Below are 19,474 nucleotides of genomic sequence, written 5' to 3'. Positions count from 1 at the left end.
AATAATATTTTGGAAAATTATCGTCTAGCAAAATTTGTTATCGTGACAGGCCTAATCAGATTCCCGATGTGTGATAAAGTTTTCGCTCCAAAATGTAGATGGTGAAAGGACTTCATGGCACATTTTTTTGCTCATTCTGTTTGTAAACCTCACAAATATCTGAGCTGAATGTGTTGATTAAAATCTGCACATGCCACTTCCAGTATTATGAACTCCTTTTGTTTTCATTTTTTGTAACTATATAACATGGGGAACAACCATCAGCATTCTCATTCAGTCTGCAAAGTTTACATTAACATTACAAAAGTCACTGAAGTGGAGGCTCATGCTGTGTTTTTTTATTTATCAAAGCACCAAACAAGCTGTGATAAACCCTTATGTGGAGATGTCGACTAAAGCTGCGTTCATCATCCATGACTAAACTGGAAAGTGGCTTTCTTTTAGTTCCCAGGTTGCGTGTCCCATTTGATTGTTGCTGTTAATCTCATTGCTGAACGAGAGAGGTCAGCGCTTAGGTGGAAATAACATATAAATCCTTTCACAGATTATCGATTTCACCATAAGAGCAACCTTATTCTGAACCTTTATGGCCAAATATCTGTCCACCATGTCTTGATGTAACTACACCAGTTTCACGTCAAGTCTCTTCAATCCACCAGGAAATTAGATAACATATCCGGCATCTTTTCTTTTCTCTATATCATATTTATAACTAGATACAGATCGTCTTTTCTACAGTAATCAAATTAAAATCATGTTACTGCAAATGTTTTTTTCTAATCCAGTGTGGCATGCTCTGCTATGTATAAAGAAGCTTTTATGTAACAGATTAAATAAACCATTACACCTGATTAATCTAAAAATAGACATGCATTTAAAAGGATTAATGTGTGTAAGTGTTTAAAAAAAGACTCCTGTCTGATTAAGACCTTATTTACATCAGCATAAAGATCACCAAATATTTACTAGAGCTTCTTATCATTTCTTTTGTACATTACAAGTGCACACTTTTACCTTTCTTTTTATAACTGCTGCTGTTGTGAGAAATAAAAGAGAGGTAGAGGAAGTTTTTAAATAGAGTGTGGTAAGTTTTATCAGCCTAAATCTGCCATATCTGTTCCATAATTACATTTTGCATTGGTCGAACCAGTGTGCCTAATTCTTATTTTTTTTTTTTTTTTTATTTAGGTGCACTAGCAAAAAATGCAGGTGTACCCAAATTTCAATTGCACCACCTAAATGCCATAAAGCCACCTTTTCATCGCTATCATGACCATCATTTATTAATAATTCTTAAATAAGAATAAGGTGTAGAGAACCGTTTGTCTTCATTTGAATCACAATTATACAGAAAAAGAAAATCTATGAAATGTTTAAAGTGCTTCACTGAGATTCACTTCACTGAAATCGAACATTTTAAACCCAAAAATGAAGAAAAATGAAACATTTCCATAACAAAGTGCCCGTTTCTAAAGTGCTTCACTAAATTGAATTGACGTTAATTCATTTTTCTTCATGAAAAGAATTTCTGATTAAAATTAGTGAATTGCAACTCTTCTTTGGCAATGTTATACACATCATCAGTGTTTCCTTCAGGCCTTTACTGTTTTTTGTGTAATTTAAAGTCTGGGTGTAAAAACTGCTTTAAATTTATTAGACTGGCTGATGCACTATTATGTTGAATACATTTTTACACTAAAATCATTGTTGAATCTATACGGTCATGTTTACTTGTAGTTGTTTAAGCAGAGTGAAGTTAAAGAGGAGAAATGGTAATAGCCTGTACATGTGCACACCCTGGCCACCCTTACCTATGCCACTGCCCTCATTGTGCCACCCAGTCAGAAAGTCTAGACACGCCCCTGCGCAGAGACACATATTGACCAATTTGTTCACCAAACGCTATAGGAGAACTCCTGTTGGTTTTAAAGAATGAGAGGAAAGCTGGCCAAACTACAACTTGTGTTCCAAAGAGTCAGCAGAAAGGTGATAGCACTAGGAGGATTAACAATCAGCTGTTTTATGATGTGCGTGAGTTAATTCACAGCACAACACCGCACCAATCATCAATACAATCTCCACAAACTGATCAGGATGAAGTTTATACAAACCACACAAAGTGACAGGGGTAACTCTGCTGGTGATGGCTTTATATGTGGCTACAGAGATGAAACTTTCCTCCGCGACTCACAGGATATTTACATTGTGACATGTGCTTCATTACATCATATGAAACCTAGCAGCATATGTTGTCATCTAACTCTATCGTCTAAAGTTGGATGATAACACATCTGGAAAAACTGGTGAATGATCATAGTAAGAGTGGAATCAATTTTCTCCAGTAACTGTGTGTCTTATGTGCACACATCGGGGCAAACTCAGCTGCGAATTGTGAACGCGTATGCAACTTAAGGCAGTGAGTGAACTGGACCACAGCCAATCAGAGGAAAAGAACGGCCTGAGCTCCGTCTCTTATTGGTTTAGACCACAGTATGATCCTTCCCTGAGAGTATGTTCAGACACAGAAAAAAATGTTTTCACCTGGTGAGGTGCACTGGTGTGACCAAGAAGAAATATAAGTCGCACTCTTAAAATTGTAAAATTGTTGGTCACACTCTAGAGCTCCGCCTTAATCCAGTGTTTTTTTCTTCAGAAATGCTGAATGCTCCTTTAAACGCATGGGACGTTTATTTACAAATAATACAACCACTCTGCTAACCACAAAAAAATCTAATGCCCATCCAAGCAAGGACTTAGTCACCTAATTTTACAAGTAGTCCACCCAAAAACCATTAGTCTCTTAGATCTGACAAGCACTGCCTGCTCATGGGCCTGTTTGAAGACACAAATTTACTGCTGTGCTGAGCCAGACATTTTTGTAAAAGAATATTTTATCAAAGCGGGCCAATCTTCATCTCAAAACGTCTGGCTTTCAACTCTCACATGCCACTTACATCGACTATGCTGTCATCTCTTTATTGCACAGGGAGGCTGTTGTAATACTTTTAAGCTCAGTTTTTTGATCAATGTCTTATCACCGTGCATTAAAAAAGAACAGGTTAAGGCATTATTTTTCACAAATTAGCTAAATTATTACCAAATAACCGTCTATCCTTTTACTGTTTCTTTGTTTAAACCACAAGCTGAAAAGAATGACCTACCTTTTCAAGAACTGCTGTGAAGGATGGGTTGTTTCAACATTTTTTGTTCAGCTAATTACACTCTCTATTCCAAGGCCAGAGTTGTTGTTGTTGTTGTATTTTTAGAGACATTAAACTCACTTCTAAGACAGTACACAGGAGCAAAGCAGGGAAATCAGCATTGTTTGCTTATGATCTAACACTTCAGAGACACTTATCTTCTTTGACAGCAGATGACTAATACCCAGCTGATTTTGTTGATTCACAGTTATTTTTTTACCCAAATGAGCTTCATTCTCTAATGTCAGCTTTGTCAGCACGAAATGTACCAATATCCCCAGAGTATTTCCCTGAGGGCTCTGAGTCATACTTGCCATCTCTTCACGTTCGCTCCCTGTGGAGCAGTTAAGGACTTTGCTTTAGATTTTCGTCAGACTGTCCTAGAGCACAGACACATTGCAGGAATTGGACGATACAGAAGAGGAACAGTGATATCATGTTCCCACAGAGCTGATTGTTTCCTGAGGCTGTGAAAGACTCATCAGAGTTCTGTTCAAGTGGAGAATCCCTTGATTATAAATCAATTACACATTCTGAAAGAAAACCTTCATTAACTTCAGTCATCATTAACAGAGTTTTCTCTGCTGCATGTATTTTATCTTACTCCCAGAGTTCGGATCACTGGGAAGCATTGTCTTTACACATACTGCGGTTTCATTTTTAACTGTTCTGAAACCAACTGACCTCATTCTGCAAGAAATTTGTTCTTAAATCAACTCACCCAGCTTTAAGGTGATTCTGACATTCATCAATTTTCTTATCTAGGATTAAAATTTCATCTCCAAAATCTATGAAACCTCAAGATCACTGAGTGCTTTTAACATCACAAAAAGGTATTTGAAGTAGATATTGTTTGAAGCCACACCGGTAGCCACTGAAAGCCTCACTCTTCATTATAATCAGCAGTATTCATCATACAACAAGAAAACTACACATGCTTCATGCTCTTTCTTCTCCAGTTGTAACTTGTGTTTGACTGTGTAAAAATTTCTCCTTTATGTTTGAACTATATCCTTCATTTCCTTACAAACACGACTCCAGCGAGCTTCTATGCACTGTGATTCCTGAATCTGAAGTCATTTTTCGCTCACTGTTTGTGCAAGAACACTTTGACCGAAAAGATCCTTTCTACTTCCTGAGCCCCAGCTTTCCATGTGGGATTTATAGATTGGCACTAAACTAAAGGTCATGGTCTCACTAAAATACCAAGACTCATTCTGTGAGCAGAATGAAAACCCACATAAAACTTTGAGGGAATTTGGCGTATTTTTTTTTACCTGACAGTGGGGCAAGATTAAAGATCAGGAAGGCCACAAATGTCATCAGGAGTGATCATCTTCAAAGGACAATGAATATTAATGCAAGGTTTTCAAGAGTGATATCTCTTGCTTTTGTCTTAAACATGAAACAGCTGATTCACAACTGAATATCAGGATCCTCAGCATGCTAGTTGTGTGTCTGTTTTTTTGTCAAGTTATCATTTAATAACTCAAACCTGGTCAGAGTCTTAGTCATTTCAGGTGTTGCTTGCAGGCAGTGTTGGCAGCTGTTTCCAAATTTGAACCAGCACCTCAGGCACCAGATCTGATTTAATGTGCCTTTTTACAGGAAATATGTCTGTTTTGATTGGAGCTTTAAGGTGGCACGGGAAATTAGACACTAATCATATCTCAGACCACTGATTGGCCTTTTTACGACAGAGTAGGAGGTCTCAGCTTAATGGCCCCACAATGTTTTCACCTCCTTAAGGTTTTTAGACCTGACACATTTTAGCGGTGGCAGTGGTTCAGCTACTGCCACCCAATTTGTCCTCAAGTAGGGTCACTTTGAAAACTTCCTCGTCCTACTTTTGGTAAACTAAATTTAGGTGGAGGCACTTGTTTTTGTTACCTTACCTGAAGTTAAAAACTTCTTTTCTCCCCTAATAGATCCCTCGTGGAGGACGACGACGCTCACATGAAAGTGGCTCTGGGCTATGGTGATATGGGCATCTCTGCTCACCTTCAGGCATCAAAGACAGGAAACACTAGATTTTTCACAAGCAACACACACAGCTCAGTCGTTCTTCAGGTGAGTGATTCAGACATGTTGTAGTAGCGTTTCAGTAACAGGGTGTCCATAAAGTCTTTTTACAATTTAAAATATATACTACCAAAACGAATGAACTGCGTATCAGCTTTTGTCACAATAAACCAGAACACACATTGTGCCTTTAATGAGGAGTTGCCATTTTTTGGGGTTCGTGTAATGGTACCTATTTTATCAACAGGATACCTAAAAACACTAAAGCACTGGGATTAAAAAAACTTTAACTACTGAGTAAACAGAACAAATCTGATTAAGATATCTCATGAATTGCCTTTGTAATATGTTTTTCAAATTTTAAAGCAATTTTATGGACACCCTGTATTATAATTTTCCTCACCATTAGTTCTGAGATCCCTTGAATAATGAAGGCTTTATAGCTCTATCCTAAAATACTGCTGACTGCACAGTGGAGAGACTTATTCAGATTCCTCACCATCACTTTATAAATGAGATAAAACCCTATCTGAGTTAATCTTTGCATTCAACAAGACTACAAACTGGGACATTTGTCCTTATTGAATTTCTGTACAGTTCAAAAACCCTCTGCTCAGCACAATCCAAACTATACCAAAGAGCCCATAGTATGTATTAAAGGACACAATTTAATAGCTTAGACAATGTTCTGATGATTACCTTAAAGCTCTTGGGAGATGGTTTCTGTGTAATTTGATATGAAGAGTGAGCACAACAAGAACATTATGAAACTGTTCATTAAGATTGTATTAAAAAAGTAGCTGAATTCAATAAGTTCTTCAGGTGACCTACATCCCTCCCAGAATCGTATCTGAAGCAGCTGCTCAAAAGTGAAAGCACATAGTTTTGATTTCATGGAGAAAACAGACCTTTGCTCCGCAAAAAGAGCAGTTATGGATGTTTAAAAGATGTGCATGGATTCTGTAATGCATCATCATTTCGACTTGTCGATCTGAATGCTGGCATCGGGTCGGTTGCTGCTGCCATGGCACTGGCTAGCCTTTATCACCAGCTCTCGTTGTAAATGAATGGCTGTTGGCGGCTTTTTCTGCACATTAATCAGATGGTGTCTGAGCGCAGTACAGGAATAATAACTGTATTTCAAATCCATCTGATCTGATCATGTTACCCTGCAGCCACAGTGAGTTAGTAGTTAGCTTGGACACATGGAAGCTACACACACACACACACACTGGCCCATTGATGGGAGTTATTGTGGCTTGTTAAAGTGCCACCTAAGCTGTGCTAAACACTGAGACTGATCTTTTTTTCCTTCTTTACTGTAAATAGTAGTAAATGTACAGTCTATGAAATCAGGTGTGAGCAGAAAGGAAACCATTCCCTAAGAATGTGGTGTGAGTACACATTTTCAGCATGTGGATAGGATTTCTTTGTTATCAAGCACATGCCTTCATGCTGCACAAGACTCTACTTTGTTGCTTTGCCAAGAGGGGACAATACGCTGTAGCTGGAGCTCTGAACATGTAATCCTGTGCCAGTTACATACAAGACAATCAAGAAAACAATTAGTCTTACAGCCCTGTTTTAGTTACAGGAGCTTTCTGCTGACAGGCCCAGACTGAAGATTGTCTTGACTGATCTGTGCTAGAGCATTTAAGTGTGTGTTTTCTGTTCCACGCAGTTGGCTGTGACAGGGCTGTTAATGATGTCTCCCGGCAACGTCCAAGTGTCCTAAGCTTTGTCAATAATCTCTCACCTTTCTGCTCCTGTCTCAGGGATTTGACCAGCTGAGGATAGAAGGTTTACTATGTGACGTCACACTGGTGGCTGGGGACGGTGATGAAGCTTTCCCTGTACACCGCGCCATGATGGCCTCTTCCTCCGACTATTTCAAAGCCATGTTCACAGGTGGGTCAGAAAAAGAAAGGCTTGAATGATTCCCATGGGTTTGCTGTTGTCTTTTGTGTGGGATGTTTTCCCATAGCTATAAAGTGAATGCACTGTAACGTTCTCCTACTTGCATTGTATTCCTTAATAAAGCATTTTATATTCAAGAGCACTTCAGTGCTTGACACAGGCACAGCCACGTCAGCGTCACTTTGTCTTCTTTGAAATTACTCAAATTGACCTTGTGCCCACATTACCGCAGTGTTTCCTTCTGTGCGTTTTATGCATAGGTGGAGGAACCTTCACAACATTTATTGAAATGCCTACAGCGTGTGCAGTGGGAGTAGCCTATATACTCTAAAACTTTGCTTCAGACAACTGGCCTTGAGGATAATCAGGAGCATTTTTAATGTACAAGGTTTTATGACTTAAAGTAAAAGAAAAGCTGGTTACACTAATGCTGCCAAAAAAGACCTTGCCTCCATTTTTCTTTCATAGTATATAATGTAATAATGGGGGGTGGATTTCATTGATAGTGGAGAGTTTACTTTGAGTTTCATATATTGATAGGTAGAAATAAACCTGTCTTTACATCTTTGGTAAACCTTAAAGATGAAGGTCCTGCATCAAGAACAGAGGAGGAGCTAGTTAAAGTAGGTGTGAGGGGGCACTGCTTAGCAACAGATAGCATTAGTGATAAGCTAGCTGTCTGAGCATAGATGCTGAGCAATTAGATTCCCTTCAATCCTTCCTCGGAGCTTAAATCTTTTGACAATCAAAACATTTCTTTAACATCTACATCTTGTAGCTAATGCGTTTAGATTTTTTATTTTTCATTTGTTGCTTTAGTGGATTTTTGAAGTACAAAGCTTCATTCTCGATGCTCTTAAATACATCAGATAGTTGCAGCTCACCGACCTGTCAGTTAAACAAGATTACGTAGGAGTTTAACCACGTGTGAGCCTCCACTTTCTCTCATCCTCTGCCGTCTCCCGATGCAGGTGGAATGAAGGAACAGGATTTAATGTGCATCAAGCTTCACGGAGTAAACCGAATAGGGCTGAAGAAGATCATCGACTTCATCTACACTGCAAAATTGTCGCTCAACATGGAGAACCTGCAAGACACACTCGAGGCAGCCAGCTTCTTACAAATCCTTCCAGTGCTGGACTTCTGCAAGGTTTTTCTCATATCTGGGGTAAGAAGGCTGATAAACAGATGCACATTGCTCTACTGTTCACCGCTTTCATCTGGTCTTTAATGGCTGTAAATTTTCTATTCAACACATTTGGCTCCTGGCTAAAACAACCAAACAAATGCAATTTCAAAGTCATGGAAAAACAGCTTTTTCAGACTTAACATTTAAATGTTAAACTTCTTTAAGTCCTGTGAGAGTGTCTCTTTGTGAGGAAGAGAGATGCTTGAAGTCTTTTTCGCTTCATCAAGTATAAATGGTCAAATATTTTCAAATAACTCCAGCACTTATAAAGTCTTTCAACCTTGTAGTCAAACGTAAACATGAATAAGTAACTCATGGAAACATTTCAATAACTGAAAGTACAAATAAAAACAGGATTTAAGAGATTGAAGGAAAAGACTTGTTTCAAAGTGACACACTCACCCACTGTGATGGCAAGTGACCACTAGCTTCTGGTTCAAGAGCATAGAGAGTTCTTCTTTTCAGCCCACTTAGTCAAATAACTTCATGATTCTTGTCAGAGTATAACAGGAAAAGTGTTTGATAAGCTTGGACAGTTTTCAGCTGGCATTATTTCCCAGAATTTAAATTTTTATGCGGAAATCAGATTTAAAAAGACAAAATGAGCCAAAGAAGTGGGGTTGGTGTGTTCAGAATTTCTAAGCTTGAGGCAAAATTTTGATCTAGTGGTTAAGTCGCACACCTCATGTACACAGGCTATACTCCTCACGCGGGTGGTCATGGTTTGATTCCAGACTGCGACTCTTTTCTCCTTCTCACATGTCACTCCTCCACTTCACTGCTCCATTCACCGTAAATAAAGAGGCCTGAAAAATATTTTAGAAATAAAAAAACATCTAAGCTTGTTTTGATTTATTTAATGAAGTACTAAAATTTAACCAAAACTAGCAATGTTTATACAGGATAGGACCTGAACAAAAAGTCCTCTGTATTGCTGTGTTAAACTGCAACTTCTTTTTTACATGAATAATCCCTAGAGACTGTGTTGTTAACTTTAAATTGTCAACTTTAGATTTTAAACAAACTCATCAGAAAAAAGCTAACAGCAATTTAGCAAAGACATGCAGCACTTATCCTGTTAGTGTTGACTTTACTCCAGTTAGATTCAGATTGCAGCATCTCTCAGAGCCCTTATCACTAATATTATGAAATCTGACAGCTGAGGAAGAGAGTCTCTCTAAATAAGTCAGATAGAGTCTTTCATGTTCTGATGAGTTCAGTCTGAATTGCAGCATCAGTATTTAAATCTTTACTTCTTCTCTGCAGGTTTCTCTTGACAACTGTGTTGAGGTTGGGCGCATTGCTAACACGTACAACCTCACAGAGGTGGACAAATATGTCAACAATTTCATCCTAAAGAACTTCCCCTCACTGCTGGGCACGGGAGAGTTTGTCAAGCTTCCATTTGAACGGCTGGCTTTTGTACTGTCCAGCAACAGCCTAAAACACTGCACTGAGTTAGACCTGTTCAAGGCTGCGTGCCGCTGGCTACGTTATGAAGACGGCCGTATGGACTATGCCCCCAAACTCATGAAGAACATCCGCTTCCCACTCATGAACCCACAGGAGCTCATCAATTATGTGCAGACAGTGGACTTTATGCGCACAGACAACACCTGCGTCAACCTTCTCCTGGAAGCTAGCAACTACCAAATGATGCCCTACATGCAGCCAGTTATGCAGTCAGAACGGACAGCCATCCGCTCAGACAGCGCCCACCTAGTTACCCTGGGTGGCGTCCTGCGCCAGCAGCTAGTTGTGAGTAAGGAGCTGCGTCTCTTTGATGAGAAGGCTCATGAGTGGAAGGCGCTAGCACCCATGGATGCACCTCGCTACCAACACGGCATTGCAGTCATCGGCAACTTCCTGTATGTGGTTGGCGGCCAAAGTAACTATGACACCAAAGGCAAGACAGCAGTGGACACAGTGTTCCGGTACGACCCGCGCTACAACAAGTGGATGCAGGTGGCATGCCTTAATGAGAAACGCACCTTCTTCCACCTCAGCGCACTCAAGGGACACCTCTACGCTGTGGGTGGGAGGAACGCTGCTGGAGAGCTCGGTGAGTTCATTCTCCTGCTTGTTTGTGTTTTTTTCACTTTCTTTTTAAGCAACAACACAAGCTGTTAATTAAAATTGTATGAGTTTATGCACTTAAATATGAAGGAGCACCAGGAGAAAGGAGTGTGCTCTTTAATGATGCTGCCAGCATGCTGACGCTGGTAATCAAGTGTTGTGCCTACACATCATTTGCTGTTTCAACATGTCGTGTTCATAATCTCTGTGTAATTTAATTAAAGTTAGCTGATGGGCACACTGTTATAAACACCTTTCACAATCTAATGCTTCCTCATTTAGAATCATATGCAGGATTATTTGTAAATTGGTGAAAGCTTAAGTTTTGTATTCTTTATGAAAATTTAATATTTTGTCATTTATCTCATCTTTACCAGAGCACATTAAGTCCTCAGACCCAAACTATCCTGGGCTAAACAAAAAAGATTAAGTGTAAGATTTCTTAAATTCATGTTAAAGGGTTATTATGGGTCTTTTTTTTTTTGTCAATCTGACAGTTTCACCATGTAAGCATCAGTCCATCCACATACTAAATGCATTTCAGAAAAGAGATGTATTGACATCTGTTGAGGGCAGTGTCCTAGATGATGCTAACCACCAATCTGGAATTTCTGTACCCGTAATTGTAGACCACAGAGAGGTGCCACCCAGTACTTAAAGTCAGCTCTGTAAGTGCAACACAGAGAGAGAGGCCACAGTGTGAGCAGTCTCCTCTTCTGGGTTATAATTAGACCAAAGAACACGGCCCCGGTTCACTGCCTGTCTACACAACTCCCCTCTCTGCTCGACGTTCCACTGCCCGTCCCCTGCATGTGGCTAAACATTGATGTTATTCTCAATGTGCCCAGCCTCTGCATCATTTGTTTACCCTTGAAAGGATGTACGGGTGTGGTTTTATTGTTAGACAAGCTTAACAGCGTCATGATGTATTTTTACTGGAAGAAGCTTTAATCTTTTCTTGAGCATTTAGCATTTCGTTTGCACACATTATCAGACTCTATCCCCTCCACATGATTGGTTTTGTTGTTGTATGAAAGATTACATTTTTGAACCATCTGATGTGTGTGAAAGATATTTTTGTTTTGTTCTGTTTTTTTTTTCTAGCCATCATTTCACAGTCCATCATTTGTTAATGTTTTTTTAAACTTGGTATTTTTAATGTGAAAGGTAGGCTGCACAGTGTCCAAACTGTTCTTTTAATGGGCTCTTTTTATTTCTGGAAACTGCCTCACAGTAGAGGAAATGTACAGGTCAGCAAAGATCTCATGGTCAGTGTTCCTTTTTTAGCCTGCAGCATTGACACTCTTAACAATATATGTAGCAAATATAAAAGCCTTACAAACAACAAAAGTTGGTACCAGGGTGATTTCCCCTCTCTTGTTTTAACCTGAGGTTATTGTTACCAGCCACAGCATCTTTGATCCCATTATGAGGTCTTGTCCTTCATGGTGTGAACCACAGCTCGAGGTCAGTGGAGTATGCTAAACAGTAATTATTATCAGATGTCACCAACTGCAAGCTTTGGCCCTTAGAGCATTCATTTTTTGTGAACAACATCCAGGGGAGAACGTTGTGCTAATTATGAATATGACCTTTTCAGGTGATCAAAAGAAGATCTCTGAGTGCTGCTTTTTAAAAATATTTTAATAGTTGCACCTGTGAGGTGAGATATCAACCTCTAGTTAGCTTGGGAAAATCAGCGACATTCAGAAACGATTTGGGGTTCAGTTCACTGTTAATGAGGAGAATTTCAAAATTGATCATTCTTATTTTCTGACTAAGCTCAATGAAATTCAACATTGGGATGTATTTTATAGATCTGCTCAGTAGAGCTTTGTCCTTTAATATTTTGTCTCTTCCCCCACTGAGTGGCTGCAAGATACTCCATTCTGCTCAAGGTCACTTTGATGGTAGTTGTCGAGCAAGCAGAGTTAACGTTTTCACTCCTTTTCCCCGCTGAGAGTTCTCTGAGCCGGGCAAATAGCGGCTCTGGATCCTTTGTGGTCCTGAGCTTAATGCAGTATTTAATCATTTTTTCCAAGTCATTGATTAAACCATTTATTTAACCGTTTAACCAAAGCCTTGGGAAAATGCCTGATCTTATCCGTGGTGCTCAGCTAAGACCACTTTCAGTGTTTAATCAGGGTTAATCAATCCACCCACTGTTTTATCCATCAGCAACAAACTGTGACAACGACATTATTGTGCCTCATATCCACTCCTGTGAGTGACGTTAAGACATACAGTCATTTTTTATCCTCTTGTACTCTGATGAGACTGTACTTATCTTGCACCATAACTAATCGCTGGCCTGTGATGTTTTAATAACATGTGCACTTGCTCTGTTCCTTGTTTTTGATGATAAGGGTTCAAAGTGTGCCTCACATGCTTTTTGAGATAATATTAGATGACATCTCTAGGGTCTCCATCTCTCCTACTGACTGGTCCCAGTTACCTCTCACCTCCGAGCTTCACTCACGCATCCCAGCAACTGTATATTCCAGTTTCTCCCAGATTTTCAGAAACACCCTCAGGCGCCTTAAGATAAAGGATCTTACAATCTCCTTATTTCCTGTGCAGTCAGTGCTGGTGGGGTTTTGGGGATGTGTACTCTGTATTTAAATCCATGTTTTAGCTCCCACACTGAGACCCTCCAAGGCCTCATTTGCTGCTGTTTGTCCTCCTTAGTTGTGTCTTGACCTACTTTCAACTAATACGTTCTTTTTTTCCGTCTTTTTCCTCAAGCTACTGTGGAGTGCTACAACCCCAGGACAAATGAATGGACTTATGTTGCTAAAATGAATGAGCCACATTATGGCCATGCTGGGACGGTGTACGGCGGTTATATGTATATTTCAGGTAAGCACGTTCATTTGCAACAAGCCAATTAATGAGGAGAAAGTGTGATGACTGTGTGGGTAGATCAAAATCTAATTTTATGTTTGGTAATCATTAGTGAAATTAATTTGAATGCATTATGATTTCCAATTAGAGCTACTGTTTTTTAATCCCTTAATGTTGTCATTCAGAGCTTTAAAATCTATTGTGCACTCACCTCATGTGATACCTTCCCTCAAAAACTCTGCAGCATCTAAAATGCATCACCATGAGTCATAGACAGGGATCTGTTTTCTTCATGTTCCCCTAAATCAGTCGAAGGAGCCTGATTCAGTGTGTGACCGTGACACGCGTCAGCAAACGGTGTATGTCAGGTCACAGCCAGGAAACGCACCTGTTATCAAAATGTCTTCAATTTGGATTTGTTCTTCACATAAGTTCACTTTACACTTTAGTTTTTGTAGTCATTAGTGTGTATCTGTGCTTGTAATGAATTTGTTGCTTTTTATCTCAATTTAAAAAATTTGTTTCACAAATCAGACCTCACACGCATCATTTGTCCCTCCTGAACGCAGTTGGAGTCAAATAAGCATGACCCGAGGTCTTTCCTTCGGGCAGCAACTTCAGGCTCCTGTTTTTTGGTGTCACCTCAGTACTTGTTCACTTCATAGGATTGAAAACAAATCCTGCGTTATGGAGATGAGCCCTAGTTTCTCAGTGTGACTAATCCAGAGCAGCGCTAAGAGGGGAGGGGAGGGGAGGGGAGCGGTAGAAGGGAAAATTGGGAAGGATGGAGAGAAGTGGAGGAGTGAAGCCTGTGTAGGAGGTGTAACACAGAAGAGCCTGATGTTAATCCCTCTGTGGCTGTCATCATTCCTACAACATGTAAATGTTCATGAACAGGAAACAAGCAGATCACTAAGTTTTTGTATTTTATTTCTTTTGCTTTTTTGCTAAAAAGACAAGAACTTAAAGGGAAAGAGTTAATTGTCAAACAGTTTTTCCCCATTTGCAGTTGCATGCTCATGAGCTGAATAAAAGAGGTGCTTTATGGGTATTGGGGATACATTTAATCATTATCGCTTAGATGAATTAACATACATTAGCATTAAGCACATTAACATTGTAGCACTAATGTACTGAACTTGCAAATAGCAGCAGTATTAAGCTTACATTAGGCAAACAGTGTGAGGTGCTGACCAGCATACACTATGTTATTGAATTAACTCATTGATCTCCATCATGGCGCTCATGGAGCAAGTGCAGGAAACCATCCACAGATCTTATTGTGTATGAAATTCTACACAATATTTTACTTATGTATTGAGTTCAAGTCATCTCTTTATTTCAGTTCCTATTGTCACAGACTTTACAGCTGATGTTTTTCACAGAGTGCTGCAGGACTTCTCTCTGTGTGCACACATGTGAAAAAGTCAATGGTGCATGTCACAACTTTAATTCGATTCCTATGAACTAACTGTAGTTCTCTGAGCAGGCCAGCAATTTTCAACTACTTCATACATGATTACTATTGTTGTTTTATCAACAACAAGCAAAACTTTCAAGAACATTTTTAATTAGACAGTGTTTCCCTTGGCAAGCACAGGAACTGGAGCATATTTGGGACCACATGGACCATACGGTTTGGCGAACCTAATAATAGAGTAGAGTGAAGATGAAAGACACATTTTCCCTTTTTAAAATAAACTAAATGATGAATAACAAAATAGTCAGGGACTGAGCTAATCTGCTGGTAGCCAGCTGTTTTCCCTCTCTGTGCCTCAGGCTTCACTCCTCAATACATAGTATTTACTGCTCACACATCGTGATATTTAAATGCATTCTCTCTGTGTTGGCTTCACATTTAGTGATGCACTGAATGCTGGGCCAACGGTGCAATACACAGTGTCAGGGTTTGCACCTGAAGCAGCTGGAACTCCATGTCAAGGGCGGCATGTGCGTGTTACAGAATAAAACAGCTTCAGCACTTTTAGTTACGAGGTCACGTGAAAGTGCTTTAATGCAGCTGTTAATGGTTGATGCAGACAGCACAGGTAACCAAGCATTGCCCGTTTAAGGAATTTATTTGCTCTGAAGCTGTGCCACAGCGCCCAGGGTCTCGGGGGCTGGACTCTGACTGTGCAAGGTGACCCATGCTGAAGTGCAGTTCTGTGTCTGTCTGTCACAGCAGATCAGGTCACTTTCTCCGGCTGTGCTGCTGCGCTGTCTGAAGACATTCTGTCAGCTGGATGAACCTGACAAATCCACTCAGCCCACAGACCATCACAGCTCAAGTGGTGTGGCAGAGTTCAGACACGAGTACTGAACCAGCACAGAGCCGCCCTGCCTCTTTTTTTAACATTAGAGATTAATATGTGTGTGCAAATACTGCAGACGTGCAATTCAGATGTTTTTCTTACTTCTTCACTGAGTCATCTCTAAGGACACCATGTAGCGATCTGAGTAATCTACACGTAGGTGTCAGGACTGTAGACAGTCTCATAGTCTGCAGTTGTTGTAGTTATTTTGAATAATTCTGTAGTAATTTCTAGTTATACCATGACTGTTACAGGCTGTTGTGGTGTTGTTTGAATGTTTTTTATATGCCTGTCTTACTTTGATTTTAAAGATTCACATAAAAGTTAATTTTTCTTTTTTGCAAAGGTACATTGTCTAAGCCTTTCAGTGACAACACATACTGGCCCTGTGTCTGAATTTATATCCATTTATTACACTTACTTTACTGCTATTTCACATTAATTTGTTTGTCAATTATTCCTCTGGCACTAATACATATAAGTAATGATAATATATTAATACAATAATATGAATAAGCAATAAGCTCAATTTTTTCTGCTTTGCTAACTCTTGGGTCATGAACTTGTTTTGATATTCCTAAAAAAAAATCAAACTTAGCTGATAGAGAACAGTTAATGTGAGATGATATGGATATTTATTGACATGTGGATGTAAGTGCAGTGGTGGAAAAAAGGTTTTTGGACTTACCATATATTTGTGGAATATTTCATTAAGAATCACAAAGAATTTTTCCACAAGTTTGTCAAATATGTAAGATTAAAGCTGTGTCCAAAGACTTTTTCCCACCACTGTAGTTCCTGCAAAGTCTTTGTCTGTTGTTGGTAAATGTGGTTTGTAACCATATCTGCAGTTGTTTGCAGGTTTACAATCATAATAATAATAATAATTATTTAGATTCAAAAACATGATGAATGATCTTGATTAACTTTGTTACTTTACAAACAACAAACAATACATTTTTAATGAATACCTGAATTATGATACTTAAGTCTATCACATTTTGTTAATGTGTTTAGAATCAGTTTCAGGACCATATCAACACTGTAAGGCAATTCTTACCAGAGTAATTTATTCTTTTACTCACTGACATCCAGTGATCCCTGGTTAATGCATTTACACATCTTAGGAGTTACGGTTGGAGTCTTTTGTTTAATGTTTCTTTATGCATAAAACAAGTGAATCCAGGGCAGTTAAGCATACCACATGCCAGTCTGAGGATGACTTTTAGACTACTGTCCTTCCTGATGTTGACTGGCCTGTAGTCATTTGGCATCGAGTACAGGAGATGTCTTTTTATTAGTTTCATCCACAGGTCTGTGGCAAATCCCACACTCCGAAATAGTGCTCTGTTGGCCTCTGGGGATTAGAGTTTTTGCTGACTTCAGCCTGAATACTCCAAAGATACATGATGGCAAGTGGTAAACCAAGGACATGTTACCTGTCCCTCTGACTAACCTGCAGCAGACTATAATAGATGTTATTTCAAGTTTCTGCTCATTAAAGAATAAACCTTTCTAATATCAAAATAGTAAATTAGTGCACTTTTTGGACTGTGAGACCTGATCCCATCAGACTTAAAGGTCATTAAATGAGGATATAGAATGAAATTGGAAGAGTGCATCCAGTTAAAATGGAGACAAAAAATCCGAACACCATGGGAAGCTCACATATGTTTTAAGTCATCCTATGAAAAATGGATCAATCAGTCGCATCTATAGCAGTGAGCTACCTGCTTTTGTCAAATTAGGTGTGTGCTTTTGGTAAGAGATGGTAGTTATCTCATTTCTCCTTGGCAGAGCAAGAAACTGTTAATAAAGCAAGACATTAACCTGGTCGTTCTGTGCAGGGGCAAAAGCTTGTAGCTTGACTCTGGGATTGGCTCAGTTGAGCAAAACCTTGTCTGACTAATGGCTCTGATTAGGCATCAGGGTAGCGGGATACTGATCAGACATCATTGTATCAGGGAAAGGCCAAAGCCCTTGATCTGAATCAGAATAGCAGCAGGGCCTCTCGAGAGGAATTATAAGGACCTAACGCACTGCTCCCTTGTCGGATTTTAATAGCAGACATGCCCCATGGACTACTTGGATAAAGAAAATGGAGAGTGGGGCTATCACTGGATTTGATCAGTTAAGGAGGTGCAGCCTCACAGATCTGAGTCATGGCAGCTGAAAAGACAGCTTAGGCCTCAACAATAAAGCGCGCACACGATCACTGGGCAGCAGCAAAAGAGCGATTCTGCCTCCATTCGCCATGCTCTGCAAATCTTCACTGCGTTCGCTCCTAGTCACTCCGCCTGCGGGAGGGAGGGGTGGGCTGGCTTCCACCCAAATGCATGCTGGGATTGTGTTCCTCTTTATTTTAAGCCTTCCCTGTAGACATGTCCTGTTTTTTTTCCTCCCCACTTTCCCTCAGCTTTTTGTGTCCCGGCATCTCCAGTCTGTCTGTGTACGTGTGCATTTTGTAATGCTGTTTCTCTTTATGCTCTGAGTGCTCATCACCGGCAGTGTTTCACACTGAAGAAAAGATCCCTCACAAATGTGGATGTCGCTTTAAAGTTTGTAAATGTTTCACTCTGTATCGGCTGCTAAGGCAGAAGTTAGGTTTGACAAACGGGGATCATGCCGCGGTAAAAATTTTAAATACGAAGCCTTTATCCTTCTTTTCCTGCTCCTTAATGCTACTGTGACAAATGTGACCACTCCAGTGTCACTGCTGCTTGTCCTCATGGCCTAGATAAATAGAAATGTGGGCTGGCATGGTCCAGTGAATCACTGATCTCTGACTGATGTGTCCGCAAACTGTTTTCCTCCCCCAAATAATCACTGATGAGGCTAACTTGTACTCCTTTTTTCTTTCTTTCTTTTTGTTCCAGGGGGAATCACACATGACACATTTCAGAAGGAGCTGATGTGCTTTGACCCAGATGCAGATAAATGGACTCAGAAAGCGCCAATGACGACGGTGCGCGGCCTCCACTGTATGTGCACAGTGGGCGACCGTCTGTATGTAATCGGGGGCAATCACTTCCGGGGCACCAGTGACTACGACGACGTGCTGAGCTGCGAGTACTACTCCCCCGCCCTCGACTTATGGACACCTATCGCAGCCATGCTACGAGGCCAGAGTGATGTGGGCGTGGCTGTGTTTGAGAATAAGATATACGTGGTGGGCGGTTACTCGTGGAACAATCGCTGCATGGTGGAAATAGTACAGAAGTACGACCCTGAGAAAGACGAATGGCACAAAGTGTTTGACTTACCCGAGTCGCTGGGCGGGATCAGAGCCTGCACACTCACAGTTTTCCCCCCTGAGGATATCTCGGGCTCGCCCTCCAGAGAGTCACCCCTCTCAGCACCTTGATGAGTAAAGGGGGGGAGCCATATTCTGCTCACACCCCCGTGACCCGTCACCCACCTACCACTCCTCAACAAACACTCCTTATAGACATTGTTTGCACTTCCTCCTTGGACTACATCTGTACTGCACTCCTAAGTTCTCCCCAAAGCCCCCTTCTCTTAAAGCTGTGCAGTACCCCCCTCCCTAAGTGATTAAACTTACGTACCGATACGGTTTGGCAACCTAATTACATGTTACTGTTGCATACTCGGTATACATTTTGGCAGGAAATACTTTGACTTGAAAAGTGACTTTGCAAATCAACTTTTCTACCTGATGTCTACAAAGTTTTCTTATGTCTCGTTTCTTTAGGCGTTCTACCTTGAGATGTTCACTCCCACATTGACTCTTCTAGTCTATGCCAGGTTAGATGCAGGTGACCCCGCAGAGAGCGCATAGAGACGGATGAGCTCCAAAACACAGCCGGTTTTTAACTCAGGGGTTGGCCAAGGCCCCATCTACGTCTCTCTTACAGTTTCAGTTCTTTTCCTGCTATTGCTATGAAACTGTTAAC

General features: G+C 40.3%; 1 protein-coding gene across 2 annotated transcripts in view; it reads left to right on the top strand.

Moving 5' to 3' along the window:
- klhl13 (kelch-like family member 13) overlaps nt 1–19,474 on the top strand; it is a 39,850-nt gene extending 20,376 nt beyond the window's left edge. The window contains exons 2-7 of one of the 2 annotated variants that reach the window (XM_074672339.1): nt 5,129–5,270; nt 6,998–7,130; nt 8,111–8,307; nt 9,595–10,390; nt 13,150–13,263; nt 18,437–19,474. In XM_074672339.1, the coding sequence (XP_074528440.1) occupies nt 5,129–5,270; nt 6,998–7,130; nt 8,111–8,307; nt 9,595–10,390; nt 13,150–13,263; nt 18,437–18,924 (1,870 nt within the window). In that variant the 3' untranslated portion in view covers nt 18,925–19,474. The remainder of the gene's footprint in view (nt 1–5,128; nt 5,271–6,997; nt 7,131–8,110; nt 8,308–9,594; nt 10,391–13,149; nt 13,264–18,436) is intronic. The other variant, XM_074672340.1, reaches the window with a different exon arrangement.

Source organism: Halichoeres trimaculatus, unplaced genomic scaffold (assembly GCF_033239565.1).
Source record: "Halichoeres trimaculatus isolate MK-OKI-2021-1 unplaced genomic scaffold, fHalTri1.1 fHalTri1_scaffold_6, whole genome shotgun sequence".
Classification (NCBI taxonomy): domain Eukaryota; kingdom Metazoa; phylum Chordata; class Actinopteri; order Labriformes; family Labridae; genus Halichoeres; species Halichoeres trimaculatus.
Note: the sequence above shows the minus strand (reverse complement) of the source record. Positions and strands in the feature narration are given on the sequence as shown.